A 19,759-nucleotide genomic window follows, 5' to 3' on the forward strand; every position below is an offset into this window, starting at 1 on the left:
ATATACCTACAAGTTTACTATTGTATTTTTCGCAAAAATGACAATTCGCAAAAATGACTTTTCGGAAAAGTGACAATTCGTAAAAATGGCGATTCGCAAAAGTGACAATTCGCATAAATGACATTTCTGAAAAATGAAATTTCGCAAAAATGACAATTCGCAAAAACGACAATTCGTAAAAATTACTTTTCGCAAAAATGGCTATTCGCAAAAATGACATTTCGTAAAAATGTCGATTCGCAAAAGTGACAATTCGTAAAAATGGCGATTCGTAAAAATGTCAATTCGCAAAAGTGACAATTCGTAAAAATGGCGATTCGCAAAAATGACAATTCGCAAAAATGGCTTTTCGCAAAAATGACTATTCGTAAAAATGACATTTCGCAAAAATGGCTTTTCGCAAAAATGACTATTCGTAAAAATGACATTTCGCAAAAATGGCTTTTCGCAAAAATGACTATTCGCAAAAGTGCAGTTCGGTAAAATGACATTTCGGAAAAATAGCATTTGGGGAATAATCATGCGTCCCGTTTTTTCGATGCAGAATACAAAAAAATATTTTTGGTCGATTTTAAGAGGTTGACTAAAATCTCACGTGGAATTGCCCATATGTGACTGTCCGCGACAAAAGGGACCTTAGCTCCCATGTATTTACATGGAGCTAAGGTCCCTTTTGTCGCGGACAGTCACATATATGTATATGGGCAAATCCACGAAACTGTTAACTTTTATGATACTCGAATCGAACACTTAAAAGTCCGTATTATTTTAGATTGAAACTTATTGTTTAATCATATTTTCCTAAATTATATACTAAGCAACATTTATGTACAGTATTAGAACAAAATATTAATTTGTCAATTAATTTTATGAGTTTAAAATTGAAAAAACGCTTAAATTTCATTTGAAACTCTCAGAAAAGTATACATTTTTAACGTTTTTATTTTTGCGGCGTGTGAAATATTAATTCAGCTACAAGGAAAATAGCTAAAAGACGTATGTTTTCAAACTTTTTTCACTATCCCATTAGTGTTCTACGACTGTAAGAAAATATATGAAGGTTTGATTGAATGATGACACTTTTTAAGAAAATTTAATTAAACGTCTTCTTATGAAAATAAAAGTTCAATAAGTTTCTAAATAGACAATAAAAAATCCAACATTTTAAGACCTTTTTCATTAGTGTGCCTATATTTGTATTCCTGTAGAAAGAATTTAAAGATGTTATTACAAATTGTGATTTTATTTAAATTTATACATTTTTGAAAGGCACAACTACAATTTTACTTTAAACAAGTCTGTGTATAGTGTGATCGAAGCATTGCCTTACAGATATTCAAAAAAAAGTATGCCGCTCAAGGATTTTGAAAACTATCAATTTTATTAAGTTAAGAATATGCTTAAAATTTTAGAAGTTGAATTCTTAAAAATCAAAAAGTTCAATTAATCATTTTAAATTTAAATTTGAATTTAATAGTTTAAATTGCTGATTAGTTCCGAAAACCTCAGAGCGAATTAAATAATAATAATATTCCATTCAATAAGAATGCAAGATTGTATAGACAGACAGACATACATCACAAGACCAGATTTAGTATGCTTGGGGTGTCCCTGGGACTAGTTAATTATATTAGTAATTGGTTTTCAAAAAATTAGTAATTGCGAAAATGAGTTTCCGAAAGCAGGTACAGCGATAGGTCGTTTCACGTGATTTCAGATTCCAATACGCAGACAAATTCAGTGGCGGATTCAGGGGGGCACGGGTGCTTGCTCCCCCAAGAGTCAAATATTCCTATGAGATAGAAAGAGATAACATTATATTGATTTTTTTTAATGGATGGCCCCCCCAAAAAAACCTTGTCTGGATCCGCCACTGGACAAATTTGACCGTCGATTATTGTCCGGTACACACAATTAGAACTCGACTGTCGATAAACCGGTTGTACTCAGGAGAGGTTTTCTACAGTTTCCCTCTTCTCTGGCGAGAAAACCCATTGATGGGTGGTCCAGGCGAATGCGAGTACTCCTAATAAAGTCGGCTGTAGACGCAAAATTAGGTTAATATATAGAAAAAATTCCATAAGTAGAATGGTTATGCTTAATCCAAAAAAGTATTTCTCGGGGACTCTTGTCGAAGTGCGTAAAGCCAATAGGGCTGGAGTATAAACAATAAAAAAAATAAAAAAAATTTATATTTAAACTTTAAATTTGTAATCAGCAACCCCAAAGACCCCCGAGTAACGAGTTTCAATCAAATCCAACTATTTAAATTTGTCATCCGTCATAATGGAGCCGCCATTTTGAATTTTGAAAAACCGACTTCAGATTATCCAGCGGCGACCCCAAAAACCTCCGAGTAAAAAGTTTCAACTGATTTAATTGATGGGAAGGTCTTACACATTTTTTGTTCACTTTATAATATTTCAGTTCCGGAAGGGATTAATAATAAGTGTTAAACATTGGGGGCATGGGTTAAAAATGAATCACGCATACGAATTTGTGGTGCTAAAACATTCTTGAACACGTATGCAAAGTGACATCTATGTGCATACAAATTAATAAAAAAAAAATTTCTTAAAAGTCAAAAGTTTTATGGATTTCCCCATATTATATGTTTTTTTGGTTTTTTTCGAAAAAAGAATCAGCTACGATTTTCGGAAATTAAAATTTGGAATCTTGGACCGATTGCAGATAAAACTGCGTTAGCACAATTTTGACTCATTTTAGGTGAAAAAAAAATATTATTATATTTATGTCGTGAAACTGCACAGTATGTTAAATTTAATTTTTGGTTTTCGTGGTATATGTTTTTAATATTCTTCAAAAAAATTTGTAATCTTTTCTAATATTTCCGCAGAAGAAAAAAACATCTTAAAGTCTTAGTCACATTTTTATATACACAAAAAGCTCGGCTAGTAAAACAATTAAAGAACAATTTATATTCATATTTTTTAATTTTAGCTTCTAGAATTCTTCATTCACATAAACTCACAGTAGTATTGTCAATAGTGCTGCAAGTTTAGTTGCTTTGGTGTTGCAAAAATTTTCGTATGACACTCATGCGTAAATCAGATTATACGCACTTGTATCGTAAATAACTATTAAGCCATTGTCAAAAATCTGTTTTAAGTGGTAGAAGGTCTTCAGAAATAAACTTTAAACTTTCTTTGAAATGAAATAAAAATTAATCTACATTTAAAATCAAATTAAGGACAATATAATTTAATATAAAAATGAGACGTAATTTTCTTCATATCATGAATTTTAATAGAAATTGCAGCATTTTCAAAGTACATAGTTAATTCTTTTGGAAGTTTTGAATTTTCCGCATCACGCAGAATGCTCCAAATACTAAAAAAGGCTAATAAAAATACTAGAGAAAATGAAAGTTAAAAATAATCTTTTCATATATGAATTGAGCTCATATTTTATTTAAATTTCGTACATTCGATTGTTGTTAACAAAGAAACGTAATAAAAGATGTTATGAAATTTATTCTTTTCTCAAGCAATTTTTCAGAAAAATGTATTTATTTCCCGTTAGTGAAGAAAAAGATCTTTATTTACGACTAAACAAAAGTTGACAGTAATTTTGAAATTTGTAAAATTTAAATCTTCTGCTTCGTTTCCTTTCATTCGTATAAAATTCTTTTATTTAAAAAATTTAAAAAGAAATTGAATTAGATGCTATATTTTCTCTTGTTTAATGCAAATGGTATTATTGACATCAAACAAATATATAAAACTAAACTTTACCGGAGTTAAAAAAATTCAAGAAGATAATCAGTCAGTTTGAAATTTCAACTTTTAAGAAGAAAAGGAGATTCTTTTAATTGAAAAAATTAAGAAGTTTTAAGAATACTAGTTTTTGAATTAAAATTAATGGACCTTTTGAATTATTATCTTTTTTAAGAGTACTGAAGAAGTCCTTGAATAAAGACTAATACCCACTGAGATTCTTAGAGATTGGTGAAGGTTAAAATAAGGATATTAGGTCAAACCAGGATGGAGGGGAGCCAGGGAAGCTTCAACAGCGTCAGTCTTGACAACGATGCACCATCAATTCGTTTCCAGCGACGAAACCAGAAGGCTGAATAACTTTTGGAATTTTCAGTTTCCATTAAACTAAACTATTGTCTCACTCTAATTGAAAGTGTTTCAAATCAATTTCTTCTTTTCGACATCGACATCAATTCCATCAACAGGTGTGTCAATTTTATCAATTAGTTTATTCTGGAAAAAAAATGTCATTAGAAATTTAAAAAATGCAAAACAAATATCTAAAAATTTAAAAGTTCAAAAACACGTAAAATACTAAAAACAAATTAATATCAGTGAAATATGACACGAAAGTGTATTGCGAGAAAATAAAATAAATTAACAATTAGACATTTAATAATATATAAATATTTTTTTAATATACACTGAGAGAAAAGAATAGTTGTGGTAACCATTTTTTCCAAGATTATTTTTAGCTCATAAACTATTGGTTGGTGTTTCCATTGTTATTAGTAAACCCAGCTATTTTATTAGTTCATTCAACTACTTTTTGTTGGTCTACCTATTTAATAAGTTACATTACTAACTAAATGGCTGGAGTTACTAACTAAATAGTAACAGTATCTAATAAAAATTGGCGGCGATGTTATTACTAACCAAATAATATAAATACATTTATGAAATTAATCGCTTTCTGAAATATGACCTTTTAGCATTTCACATTTCTCGCCACGCATAAATAATTTAAACATTATATTTTTAAGAAATAAAATTTAAGGGGAAAATTAAAAAAATGTCAAAAAGAAAATAATTTTATGGATATTAATAGATATTATAAATTTGTACATTAAAATAAGATGTGTATTGATATTATTAAGGGGGGGGGGTATAGTTAATTCGGTGAAAAAACGCATGTTTTTAGAATTTTTTTTAGCGATACGCAGAAAGTTAATTTATTTTATCACTTTGCATATAACATTGCAACATTTGAACAATATTTTTTTTAAATTTTGATTTAAAAATATTAAAAATTGAGCGAGATAATGAGATTTTTCTCAGCCGCGTCAAAAAAAAAATGATTTGCGGTGTACACTCTAACTCGCAACAGAATCATCCAAAACAAAAAAATCAAAATGCATTTGTTAAAGGAGATGTTTTTTGAGGTATTATCGGAAGGGATTTTTTTGTTTTTTTACTTTTCGATTTTCCGTAGCACTTGAAAGCCAAAAAGTCGATTTTCACTGTAAAAAATCGATTAATTTGTTATTGTAAAATTGGTAATTTTTTAATAAAAAAATAATGGCTTCTGATGTTACCTCAAAAAACATCTCCTTTAACAAATGCACTTTGATTTTTTTGTTTTGGATGATTCTGTTGCGAGTTAGAGTGAACACCGCAAATTTTTGGAGGCGCCTGAGGAAAATGTTAGAATCTTGCTCAGTTCTTAATATTTTTAAATTAAAATTTAGAAAAATATTGTTCAAATGTTGCAGTATTATATGCAAAGCGATAAAATAAATTAACTTTCTGCGTATCGCCAAAAAAAATTCTTAAAAACATGCGTTTTTTTCACCGAATTAACTATACCCCCCCCCCTTAATTTGTAATTATAATTGTTACAGTAGTAATAGTATTGATAATAATATATTATTAATATAATATTGATATTTGTATCTTTTACTAGAGAAAAATTAGTTTTTATTCATATTATTCATTAGGCGACTGCGCTAATGATAAGAATAACTACGGGAATCGTTTCCTCAAGTTGCACAAAGAATTTTTGAATTGTACCGTTATGTTCTTTTATTAGTTAGTCCAATAACTAAAGAGTAAACCTTGTTTTTTCTTAACTAGAAAAGAACTTAACTTAAATTTAAAAAAATAATTAACTAGAAATTAATTGTTAATCAAATAATTGTAAATGTCTTAAAAAATGTATTAAAAGCAAAATAATTAAACGATCTTAAACAGGCGACTTGTCACGACCTTGAACTCGCTTTTCTTACTTTAAAGGTGAACGTCCGTAAGGTCGATCATCGATTCCGTCCCGCGAGGAGAAGTAGCCTACCCCCTCCATTACGATACAATAAACTCCCAATTGAACCTCCGTATTGTATAACTTAATTTCACACAATTCAGAGTCACCTACTTGAGCCAGGTAACAGCTGCGCAAGGGACTTGCGCACTGAACAGAGAACAGATCGAGTTAGACTGCCCAAACTTCTTTCAGTGCAGGTCGAAGTTTATCGCAGTTTAAAATGTTACAGTTTGGAGACCTGACTGTAAAGTAAAGAGTTGTAAGGGTACTGGTTCCCCCACAGCACCGAAACTTTCCTAAAAATTTATTAAATATTTACTTGCAATATTCGTCATATTTAACTGAAAAGTTTAGTGAAAATTGTGTAAAGATTTAAATGTCCCGATTAAATAAATGTTTAGCGCGAAACTTTCCTGAACATTTCCTGAACATGAAATTACATCTTCGCATAATTATAATTATAATTATGCGAAGATTTTATTGAAATGTGCAGGAAAGCTTCGCGCTAAACATTTATTTAATCGGGACATTTAAATCTGTACACAACTTTCAATAAACATTGCAATTAAATATTCCGAATATTGCAAGTAAATATTTAATAAATTTTTAGGAAAGTTTCGGTGCTGTGGGGGCTAGAAAATTCGGATTAGATAAGTTAGCAGTTAACCGAAATAAGCGATCATCATTATTTTCTTTTCAGTAGCAGTTACTTCTTAAAAGAGTAACAGCTCGCTCTTAACCATGTAACTTTGTTACATGTCTTTGTTACCCTGTCACCACTGTTCGTCCCCTTATTGCATGTGCCTCTCTAAATCTGAAATAGCGTTTATCAAAAAATATGAACTAACGTATAATACAAATGTATTCACATATAACTAAAATATAAATATACACTTAAAACTTAAAAGTACAAATCGAATTGTTCTTATATACCACATTCTTGAAGACAAATATATATTAACACTATTTTTTTCAAAAAGGAATAGCATATTCTCATTTGAAACTAACACAAGTGGAAACAGATGACCAACTGGCATTTACCTTGTGAAGAAACGCACAACGCACACTATGCTCTACAGAATTTTCGAGCGCAGTCAATTAATTTTTCACATATATACTTTAAAAAACTAAACCAATTACTTTTGGTGAAAATATAAAAAACACTGTTTAATAAGTATAAAAGTGTAAAAAACACTATTTATATGTAACCAAAAAATATAAAAAATTAATTCATATTAAAATAATTCATACTTTAGAATGGCAAATACAGAATGGAAAACGATTTTCGTAACTGGAGGTGCCGGTTATATTGGTAGCCACTGTATTATTGAGCTTTTGGAAAAAGGATACGATGTAATATCAATTGACAACTTTACAAATAGTGTAAATGAAGGAGATGGGCAATCGGCGGCTTTGAAAAGAGTTGAAAAAATAACGGGAAAGAAAGTCAAATTTTACAACTGTGATCTTCTCGATAAAGACAGACTCCAAGAGGTTTTCAATAAGGTAAAAAAATTTATTCTAATATAATTTAATCTTTTAACCCTTAAAGCCCACACTTACGAATCCATCCTCAAACCGCACACTGGGCGTGCGACACCCGGGGACTTAAAAATGTGTTCTTCAAGCTGGAATAGGATATATTGTCTTTTAGAAAAATTATCTTATGTAGCTCAGTACATCAATTTTGAAGGAAAATAAGTTTCATAATGATTTATTTAATCTTTATAATTAAAGAAAAGTTTTTTAAAACAACTGAAATTACCTTAAACCGAAAACTGGGTGTTAGCCACCCAGAAATTTTTCGCCTTTAACTTCATAAAATTTGGAGACTAATGTCACTCACGGAACATAACACCCAGGGTGCGCTTTAAGGGTTAACTAAAATTTCTCACATGAACAATACATTTTTGTACAAAATAGTTACCCAACAACACAATTTATTTCATTTGAATTGAGAAATTATATACACGCGTTCGAAAGTATAACCCTTTAACGTTATGGCGACAAATATAATGTCACAATGTTAAAATTCTAAATGGCAGTTTCAAAATGTCAGCTAAATTTGAAAATAATATTTGTTACTTAGCAATAATTATCTAGAAGTATTTAGAGTCATTAGTTACTCAAGAAGTTTTGTAACAAGTATTTTGACTAAAATATAATGTAGATTTTGTTACACGCTCGGAAAAAATATTTTAATCATACTTGAATGCATTATTTTTTTACTGCAAATGCATATAGGTTACTTTCTCTCACTGTTTGAATGAATCTGATTTTTGAAGGTTGTTTGTCCATAACACTGCATTTCTTCCTACTATGTGCCGGTCCGGTCAGGAATGATATGGAAAACGATTTTGACAAAGTCACAAATTTTGATATATGGCGCCTTCTTTCTCTATTTAAAATTTCGTGCCAAAAGTAGCAGACGAGCTCTAGTATTTAAAGAGAGCTGTACTAACCATGTTTACAAATTCTCCTCTCATTTACAGCAAATGTAAATTTATTAAGTTTGACATTAAATATCTTTTAAAAGATGTGGTAAAAATTTTCATTTTTTTTATAAAAGTTTACTTTAGTTCAATAAATAAAACATTAGTTTTTTTTCAAAATCTGCCGATTAGTATAGGTGCAAAAATTAAAAATCTGTAATCAATACATGGTTTTCCTATTCCATACGTGTAAAATATAGAATCTTTGATTTAAATTTTTGAGATTTAGAGATGGTTAAATTTATTTGAAAAGTCTTATTTTGAAGTTAATTATCTAAGGAATTAATCAAGTAAAATTTCAAAAAATCTGACGAAAACGAATCGACGCTATAAATACCTTATTTGCAACCTTTTTTTCTTCTTTATTTCTTTGTCCGTCCTATTAATTTTGCGTGACTTGCCATTTTTATCAGTGTCGATATTAACCCCTTCACAGTGTTTGACGTCTATAGAGGCAAAAATAATTCGTGCCCCAGTGTGTATGACCGCTATAGCGGCATCGAAAAAAAGGATATATAAAAGTTAACGAATCTTGCTAAAAATGCCTACTCGGAGGTTTTTGGGGTCCCTGAATCCAAATCCGTTATTGAAAATTTTAAATTCAAAATGGAGGCTTCGAAATGGCGACCAAAAATTTTTTTAAGTTTACGAATTTGGCTAAAAATGCTCATTCGTGGGTTTTTGAGGTCTCTAAATCCAAATATTTAGTCAAAAATTTTAAATTCAAAATGGCGGCTACAAAAAAATTTAAAAGTTTACGGATTCGACTAAAAATATTTACTTGGGGGTTTTTGGGGGCGCTGAATTCGAATAGTTGGTTTGAGGTCTCTAAATCCAAATATTTAATCAAAAATTCAAAATTCAAAATGGCGGCTCTAAAACGGCGACCAACAAAATTTAAAGTTCTCAAATTAGTTCTTAAAACTTAAAGCAAAGGAATTAATATGTCCGATGTTTTAAAATATTGTGAAATACTCAAAATCAATCTATATTAACAAATTTAATAATAGTAATTAAATTAAATAATAATAAATTAATAATATTAATTAATTATCGATAAATTTAAATAAATAATAAATTAAATAATAAATCACAAAAATAAAATAATTAAAAAAAAGCAATGAAACAAAAAATAAAATTAATAAAGAAAATTAATTAATAAAAATTAAATAATAAATTAAATAATAGCTAACAATAAAAATGATATTTTTATTACATAATATTTAAATAACGTTAAATTGTAAACTTTTAAATTTTTATTAAATTTGAAGAAGTTAACAATTTTCCCGAATCAATCTACACAAATAAATTAAATATCTTAAATAAATCTCGATAAGCTCATGGGCTTCAATGTATCGACAGCACAGCTGCCCTAATACAGAAACCTGCTTAATTTGAAAAATATTTTCGAAATTAATTAATAATTTCAAAATTATCAAAGAACTCAGAAAAAACGGTAGCATGGTGGGATACGAGCCCACGACCTTTCTATTGCCGGTAGACTGCTCTGACCATTGAGCTACATGCACCCCGAGACTCTCCGAGTTCCTTGAAATATACTATCCCTTCCTACATTATTTTAATGATAATGTAGGAAGGTTCTTAAAGATGGTAAGCCTAATTTTACAATTCATAGGCAATTATAATTGAAGAAAGTGAATTTATCATCGGTGATTAAATTTATCATTCGGTGATTAAATATTAAATTTGAAGAAGTTAACAATTTTCCCGAATCAATCTACACAAATAAATTAAATACCTTAAATAAATCTCGATAAGCAGTCTACCGGCAATAGAAAGGTCGTGGGCTCGTATCCCACCATGCTACCGTTTTTTCTGAGTTCTTTGATAATTTTGAAATTATTAATTAATTTCGAAAATATTTTTCAAATTAAGCAGGTTTCTGTATTAGGGCAGCTGTGCTATCGATACATTAAAGCCCATGAACTTATCGAGATTTATTTAAGATATTTAATTTATTTGGGGCGGTTCAAATACTACACATTTAAACTGTGCACTGTTAAAACTCTACACGGTAAACTGTGCAATGTTAAATTCTACACTGTTAAAACTCTCCACAATTAAATTTCTAAACTGTACAAAATTAAATTCACCACTGTTCAAACTCTACACATGTTTATTGAATAAATAAAAATTAATAATTTTAAACCTTACACAGTTAAATTCTTTACCGTTAAACTCCACACGTGTTTAATTAATAATAGAAAAATATAATTATTAAATTCTACGCAGTTAAGTTACACATAGTTAAATTCTACACGCTTTTATCAAGTAAAAAGAAAATTAATTTCGTTAAATTCTCCACATTTAAATTAAACACTGATAAATTCTTCACATATTTATTGAATAAATAGAAAATTGATTTTTTAAACTCTACACAGTTAAATTACTCACCGTTAAACCCTGCACACGTTTCATATATTTAAAAAAATTAATTATGTTAGAATTCTATACAGTTACATTGCACACTGTTAAACTCTACACTAATTTATTTAGTAAAAAAAATAAATTTCATTAAATTCTACAAATTTAAATTAAACACTGTTAAATTCTGCACACAGCAATTAAGAAAAAGAAAATTGATTTTGTTAAATTCTCCACATGTAAATTGAAAACCGTCAAACCCTACACAATTTTTTTTATTGATAATTATTTTATTATAAAATCCTACACAGTTAAATTCTACAATTCATGATTATACACATTTTATTAACCCAGTTAAATTCTACACTGTTTAAACCTTACACAAATTAATTGAGTAAGGGGCCGTACACATAATACGTCACGCGTCTAGGGGGAGGGAGGGGGTCTGAGAATTGTGACTAAGTGTGACATGGGGGAGGGGGGGGTGAACTCATGTGTTACGTCACAATCTTTTAAATTCAAAGATTATAAGAAATTATATGTGACAATGTCACTTTTTCTAAATAAAACAAGTTAAAAATGCTTTAAACTATTTAATATCTATTATGTACCTGTTTAACATCTATTCGCATATTATTTATAATATGATGATAAATAATATATTCTCTTAATTTGAATCAGTTAAAAATCATGGTTTTAACTGACAATCAGTAGTGACTGACTTTTTGCTTCTGAATCAGTTAAAAATAACTGAAAAATTATCCACAAAACACCGAAATTTTTCTAAATATTGTATATTAAAGATTTGCTTGCATAATTCGAAAAATTTACTTGCAAAGTTTATTTTAAAATTGTGTAAAGATTTAAATTTCTCACTCCAATAAATGTCTATCGTCAAATTTTCTTAAAAATATAGCTTGAAACTTTCCTGAACATTTGAATTGCATTTTCGACTATACTTTCGTGAAAATTTTCCTGAAAATTTAACTTAAATTTTCAGGAAAGTTTCGCGCTAAGCATTTATTGAAGTGGGATATTTAAATCTTTACACAATTTTCACTAAACTTTGCATTTAAATATTTCAAAGCTTAATTGCGAGTAAATCTTTAGTAAATTTTTAGGAAAGTTTCGGTGCTATGTAGGTAGTTAAACGTGACTAATTGAATCAATCAAAAACAATTGTATTGAAACATCAGTTATTTTCAACTAATTGTCAGAAAAAAAATATTACTATTTGAATTAGTGACTGACTTTTTGCTTCTAAATCAGGTATTTTTAACTGCGATTAAATAATTTAGAGTGTAAGATATAATATACATTGTCCAATGTATAAAATTTACAGTGAAATTTACGTGTGTGACGTGACGTAGGGGGGAGGGGGGGTTCAAGATTTGTGACGAAGTGTGACATAGGGGGAGGGAGGGGTTAAAAAGGGTCCAAAATCGCGTGACGTATTATGTGTACGGCCCCTAAATAAAAATTATTATTTTTAAATCTTACACAATTAAACTCTTCACCGTTACACACTGCACACACTTATTCAGTAAAAAAAAATAAATTTGGTTAAATTCTTCACATTTAAAATGAACACAGTTAAATCCTACACATAGAAATTAAAAAAATAAATTAAATTTCATTAAATTCTCCAAATTTAAATTAAACATTGTCAAATCCTGCACACAGCAATTAAAAAGAAATAAAATTAATTTTGTTGAATTCCCCACATGTAAATTGAAAACCGTCAAACTGTGTAGGATTTTATAATAAAATAATTATCAATAAAAAAAAATTGTGTAGGGTTTGACGGTTTTCAATTTACATGTGGGGAATTCAACAAAATAAATTTTATTTCTTTTTAATTGCTGTGTGCAGGTTTTGACAATGTTTAATTTAAATTTGGAGAATTTAATGAAATTTAATTTATTTTTTTAATTTCTATGTGTAGGATTTAACTGTGTTCATTTTAAATGTGAAGAATTTAACCAAATTTATTTTTTTTTACTGAATAAGTTGTGCAGTGTGTAACGGTGAAGAGTTTAATTGTGTAAGATTTAAAAATAATAATTTTTATTTACTCAATTAATTTGTGTAAGGTTTAAACAGTGTAGAATTTAACTGGGCTAATAAAATGTGTATAATCATGAATTGTAGAATTTAACTGTGTAGGATTTTATAATAATATAATTATCAATAAAAAAAAATTGTGTAGGGTTTGACGGTTTTCAATTTACATGTAGAGAATTTAACAAAATTAATTTTCTTTTTCTTAATTGCTGTGTGCAGAATTTAACAGTGTTTAATTTAAATTTGTAGAATTTAATGAAATTTATTTTTTATTACTAAATAAATTAGTGTAGAGTTTAACAGTGTGCAATGTAACTGTATAGAATTCTAACATAATTAATTTTTTTAAATATATTAAACGTGTGCAGGGTTTAACGGTGAGTAATTTAACTGTGTAGAGTTTAAAAAATCAATTTTCTATTTATTCAATAAATATGTGAAGAATTTATCAGTGTTTAATTTAAATGTGGAGAATTTAACGAAATTAATTTTCTTTTTACTTGATAAAAGCGTGTAGAATTTAACTATGTGTAACTTAACTGCGTAGAATTTAATAATTATATTTTTCTATTATTAATTAAACACGTGTGGAGTTTAACGGTAAAGAATTTAACTGTGTAAGGTTTAAAATTATTAATTTTTATTTATTCAATAAACATGTGTAGAGTTTGAACAGTGGTGAATTTAATTTTGTACAGTTTAGATATTTAATTGTGGAGAGTTTTAACAGTGCAGAATTTAACATTGCACAGTTTACCGTGTAGAGTTTTAACAGTGCACAGTTTAAATGTGTAGTATTTGAACCGCCCCAATTTATTTGTGTAGATTGATTCGGGAAAATTGTTAACTTCTTCAAATTTAATATTTAATCACCGAATGATATAAATTCATTTCCTTCAATTTTAAATTTTTAGTTGACATCTTGAAGTCGCTATTTCGAATTATAAAACTTTATCTAAATATTCTAATTCAGTGACTCCAAAAACCCCCAAATGCGCATTTTTAGCCAAATCCGGAAAGTTTAACATTTTTTCGGTCGCCATTTTGAATTTTAAATTTTTAACCAGATATTCGAAATCAGCGACCCCAAAAACCCCCCAAGTGAGTATTTTTAGTCAAATACGGAAGTTTTTAAATTTTTAAGCCGCCATTTTGGAGCCGACATTTTGAATTTTTAAATTTTGATCAAATATTCGGATTCAGCGACCCCAAAAACATAAAATATAATATTATCAAGTAATTAAAAAAAATTTTTTTTTGCACATTTGTGGCACGAAAAGCTTATTTTGACTACACTAATAAGCACTGTAAAAAGAAGTGTGTTACTGGAATGCACTTCAAGTGCATAAATGATGTCCCAGATCTGAACACACTTTGAAGTGCATTACCCTCATGCGTTTTGGTCACAAATGTAATGTATTTCACTGTTTTATGCACTTTAAAGTGCATAAAAATTTGAAGGCTAAATGCATTAAAACAGACTTCTTTTTATAGTGAGGGGTTAACGATATTACTTCATGTAAAAAACCCTCGAGTAGTCATTCTCATGAGCTAAGCTTAATCCATTTTGTATTTTCCAAAACTCACATCAGATTCGTAATAAGTCGGGCGTTAAAGGATTAAAGAGAAACAAAGTGATGATCAATAATGAAAACATATTATTTTTCAGCAAAAAATCGATTGCGTTATTCACTTTGCAGCCATAAAAGCTGTAGGTGAATCTATGGAAATTCCATTACACTATTATCGAAATAATATAATTGGTGCTATCAATTTACTGGAGGTATAATATTATTAGTGTAATCTGATAAACAATTTATTATTTTATTAATTAATAAGTACTTTATGCTATGTATATATTTCTTCTCAGGCAGCACAAAAGATTCCAAGAACCTTCCTAGAATATTCGGAACCTTCCAAAAAATATTCCAGAAATTCACGGAAGTAGGTAAATGTCCGCGAATATAGAATATTGTTGAAGAGATAAATTCATTGACTATAGAAAATATAATTTATCAAATCAAATATCATGATAATTATCGGTTTTATAGAGGAGAGTAAGGCAAACCGGCCATACTAACGGTTTTTTTTACTCTTGTGACTAAATGAATAAACTGATCTCATTTTTTATGGCCGCTGTCGGTCCGATACCCAGTAAAAAAAAAGTATTCAGAATAGAGAAAAAGTATTGGTGGAGACGTTCGGTGAATGCGTTTTCGCGACAAAACCGTATTGGTGGGTTACGGTGAATACATTTTGCTTACCGTGAATACATTTTTTTTAAACTCTCGTTTTAAAGATTCATAAGCAAAGTTGAGAATATTTATAAAGAGCGTAAGTGACCTGAAGTATAAAAATGACGATTGCGAGAAGGAAATAAGAAATTTTGAGAAAAAATGAAAAATTAAATGTGACAAACCTACAACGTATGATGATGAAAAGGAACATTGACGATACCGACAGAAACTTGAGAAATCCAAGTAAATGTATGTGAAACAGTAAGTTCCGCCGGTAACGTCAAAGTTCCTTTTAATCATCGTACGTTGTAGGCACAGAAAAGCATATGGTAATTGATCAACATTTGACAATCTGTTTGTCACATTTAATTTTTCGTTTTTTCTCAAAATTTCTTATTTCCTTCTCGCAATAGTCATTTTTATACTTCAGGTCACTTACGCTCTTTATAAATATTCTCAACTTTGCTTAGAAATCTTTAAATCGAAAGTTTAAAAAAAAAAGTATTCACGGTAAGCAAAATGTATTCACCGTAACCCACCAATACGGTTTTGTCGCGAAAACGCATTCACCGAACGTCTCCACCAATACTTTTTCTCTATTCTGAATACTTTTTTTTTTACTGGGTAGCTTCACGGGTCTCTTTTATTGTTTAGTTGCTGTGTTAACTTTGAAAAATTTTGCAAACTGGACGGTTTGCCCCACCCCTGGGGTAAACCGGCCACCCCCATGGGGCAAACCGGCCAGTTAGATTTTTTATCTATAATATTGTATTTGTATAATCTACAATAACAACAAACATATAAAGAATTATGTGAACAATAGTTGTAATTATGTAAATAATAATACAGGATTGAATTTTAATTAAATAAATAATTTTTTTAATAACAAAACAAAAATGTCTGAAATTATCAGGGAAACAATATTAAAGGGTCTAATTCTCATTGGAAGATAATTATTTTTCATTGAAAGTAAATATTTTAATGAAAAAAAGATTCTAATTAATAATAATTTTCTTGAAACTCTGATACAATGAAAATATCCTATGGCAGGTTTGTCCTACAGGCCCATTCTGAGAATTAATATTTGTTTAATAAAAACGCTTTGCAAATTCATCAGTCTTTGCTGGTAAATATTCCTGAGGTGTGTACCTTCAAAACCTAAGACCTAATATTTGGAAATATTACACAATTTCCTCAGAATTTCCTTAAGAACAAGTTCGTAAAAGTGTATAACGGAACTAGAAAAAAACTTTGGCTCCCCGCGTTGCACAAACAAAAGTAAAAAATGTCAAATTGAAAAAGTAAGGTATACTACTCATGGTTGTTTCAAATTTCTAAACAACACTTTTGACAATTTCGCCATTTCGAATTAGAATTAGAAAATAATTTTTCAAAAATTGGTAAGGAATTACATATTAAAAATCATAATTTATATTAATTCTAATTTAAAACAGAGAAAAAATATTGTACTTTTTAATATAATTTTTCAATTACAAATTACAGTATTAAGTAATTACAGTAAAAAGCCTCAGATTATTACAAAACATTTAATCAACTATTTTAATAAATATGAATCACTGTCAAAAAACTCTCAAGTAATATTTGTAAATGATTTCTAGAAACAATTTAATAATATTCTCAATGAACCCTCGGAGAACACATTCTGACCCTACGTTTTTCTACGAAAAGATTTTTATCTATTGTTTAATATTTCGTATAAGGGTTTTATAGTATACAGACATATTTTAGAGAGTTTAAACTATATTTTAAAAATATCCTTAGGTTAATCAGATGATCATTTCAAAATTGTTTGAGCATTGAAAAATGATCTAAAAAAGAGGTGTGTTCTTCTAAGCTTAATATTAAAAGAATTTTTATTTTTAATATTCTCTGTAAGTTATATTAACAAATTTTGTAAGCATTGATAGTGAATATTCCTTAAGTATAGGTTTTCAATATTCCCTGAATACTATTCAGGTACCCAGTAAAAAGTAAGAAATTAATAAGAATTCGAAATTTTTAATTCTTTTGAATTCCGTTTCTGACTAATTCTTTTTATTTTCATTTGGAGAAGCCGAAAAGAAGCTAAGTTTATTCTTTTGAATACCGTTTTAATATTTTAAGCAGAAAAAAAATTTGTCGATCAGAAGATTTGAACCCTCAAGTTTCATTGTCGGAGACAAACAGCTTGTCCGCTTAGCTGTTTAAACTGTACTATGACTACCGAATTTTAGAAGTACTTATCTCAAAGTGTTGCAAACTTCAAAGGAATTAAAAAAATACAAAATATTAAAACGAAATAGAATTTTAGAAGTACTTATCTTAATGTGTTGCAAACTTCAAAGGAATTAAAAAATTACAAAATATTAAAACGCAATAGGCAGAAATTAAACTTACCGAGTGTCACACAGTATTTCGGAATTCACAAAAATTTAAAAATTAAAGAAATATTAAAATGGAATTGATTGGAATTCACTTTCAAGAAATCTTTGCCTCAAAAAGGAATACATAGGAATTGGACAGAAACGGAATTCAAAAAAATTGATAATAATTTAACATTTTCTGTAAAAAGTTAAAAATGTTCAATTCTTCTCAATTCCTTACTTCTTGCTGAGTATGTTAATAAAATATTTCTTATGAATATTGTTTGAACTTACCTATATAGGGAATATTCTATATTCGCGGACATTTACCTACTTCCGTGAACCTTCCTGGAATATTTTTTAGAAGGTTTCGAATATGCCAGAGGAATATTCCAGGAAGGTTCTTCGAACTTTTTGTGCAGTCTGGGAATTGGTAAGAAATGTACGTAAATAAATGATATCATTAATATTCATTTAATTGCAATATTCCTTATAAAATCATAATTCAATTTTTTAAGAATTTAATTTATTTGTTTAGGTAATGAAAGTTGCTGGATGTTTTCAATTAGTTTTCAGTAGTTCGTGTACAGTTTATGGTGAACCAAAGAGACTCCCTATAACAGAAGATCATCCAACTGGAAACATAACAAACGTTTACGGTCGAACAAAATATTTTATCGAAGAAATGCTAAACGACATAACAAGAGCTGAGAAAGTAAAAAAATTGAATTCTTTAAAAGAGAATGCATAATTATGATAATTATTATTATATGACGAATTTATCACTCGATCAATAATTATATAGGTGAAAAGGGAGAACACAGTTGATTTTCTCTTTATGTTTCGACGATAACTATTATCCTATCTTTCCTCATTTTGATTTGTGTCCTATCTTCTGCTTGTAGGGTTAATATAACTTCTGTTTTCGTCGACTGTACATTTTTCGATACTTGTAAAATTTTATTTATTTTTTTTCATTTTCTCATTTATTCTCTATTTTTATTGTGTTATGGTTCACTTGTATTTAACATATTAACAAGAAGTACATTTGATAAAGTTTTAGTTTCTGATGAGGACGATAGTTATCGTCGAAACGTAAAAGAAAATCAACTATATTCTCCCTTTTTATTTAGCTCGAAAAGAATGATTTTTTTCATCTATATAATAATAATATTTAATTTAATGCAAGAAATTTTTTTCCGTTTTAGAGTTGGAATATAATTTCGCTGAGATATTTTAATCCAGTGGGTGCACATTCAAGTGGTTTAATAGGTGAAGATCCCACAAAAAAGTATACAAATTTAATGCCTTATATATCACAAGTTGCATTAGGTCTTAAGCCTGAACTTGTAATTTTTGGTGGTGATTATCCTACTGAAGATGGAACAGGTACAAATTTGGAATTATTATTTTCAATATGCAAAAAATGCCAAATGAAATACAAATTAATATCTGAAAAAATTCTAATTTAAGTCTTTCTTAAGGTATTCGCGATTATATTCACGTTATGGATTTAGCAACGGGACATGTGGCTGCTTTGACGGCTCTATATAAGAAACACATGAGATTAAGGATATACAATTTAGGAACGGGTAAAGGAGTTTCAGTTCTTAAATTAGTAAAAATCTTTGAAAAAGTAACAGGAACATCAGTGCCTTATGTCATTAAAGAGAGGCGAGAAGGAGACATTACATCAATGGTTGCAGATACAACATTAGCCGAAGAGGAACTTGGTTGGAAAGCAAAGTTCAATGTTGAACAAATGTGTAAGTGGTTTCACCTATTTATATATTCAGCTTTTATACCTGAAACGTGAATTTAATTTAATCATTTTTGTTATGCTTTTTTAAAAAATTCAGAGAATTTTCGATATCACATTCTTTTTTGGCATTTTGTTCTTTAATTTAGGTGAAGATTTTTGGAGGTGGCAATCAATGAATCCACACGGATATCGTTCATGTATAAAAAATGGAAATTCAGAAAAATAGATAAAAGTAAAAATTTATAAAAAAATGCAACAAGTGTCAGTATAGTATGCCAAAAGATAACTAAATATTAAAATTTTTCTCTTCACGCAGTAATATTGATATTGTAATCTAATTTATTAAAAAAAAGAAAAAAGAAATTAAAAGTTGTTTCACTTACGGTAATAAAAATTCTATTCTTGGACCTGAAATCATTT

General features: G+C 28.7%; 1 protein-coding gene across 1 annotated transcript; it reads left to right on the forward strand.

The window, feature by feature from the left end:
* The first annotated feature begins 4,069 nt into the window (after window positions 1–4,069).
* On the forward strand, window positions 4,070–19,753 carry LOC122504122 (UDP-glucose 4-epimerase-like). The gene is made up of 7 exons (XM_043615045.1): window positions 4,070–4,204; window positions 7,293–7,542; window positions 14,647–14,760; window positions 18,116–18,292; window positions 18,786–18,966; window positions 19,062–19,343; window positions 19,486–19,753. The coding sequence occupies exons 2-7, from the start codon at window positions 7,294–7,296 to the stop codon at window positions 19,563–19,565; spliced, it is 1,083 nt and encodes a 360-aa protein (XP_043470980.1). The 5' UTR covers window positions 4,070–4,204; window position 7,293; the 3' UTR covers window positions 19,566–19,753.
* Window positions 19,754–19,759: the final 6 nt, after the last annotated feature.

The sequence above is a fragment of the Leptopilina heterotoma genome, unplaced genomic scaffold (assembly GCF_015476425.1).
Source record: "Leptopilina heterotoma isolate Lh14 unplaced genomic scaffold, ASM1547642v1 Lhet_279, whole genome shotgun sequence".
In the NCBI taxonomy this organism is placed as follows: Eukaryota; Metazoa; Arthropoda; class Insecta; order Hymenoptera; family Figitidae; genus Leptopilina; species Leptopilina heterotoma.

Bases quoted from the DNA above. Each gene is read 5' to 3' on its own strand.
- LOC122504122 (XM_043615045.1), top strand. From the start codon at position 7,294: ATGGCAAATACAGAATGGAAAACGATTTTCGTAACTGGAGGTGCCGGT. The intron at 14,761-18,115 runs GTATAATATTAT...TTATTTGTTTAG, and splicing joins GTGCTATCAATTTACTGGAG to GTAATGAAAGTTGCTGGATG. The intron at 19,344-19,485 runs GTAAGTGGTTTC...TCTTTAATTTAG, and splicing joins GTTCAATGTTGAACAAATGT to GTGAAGATTTTTGGAGGTGG.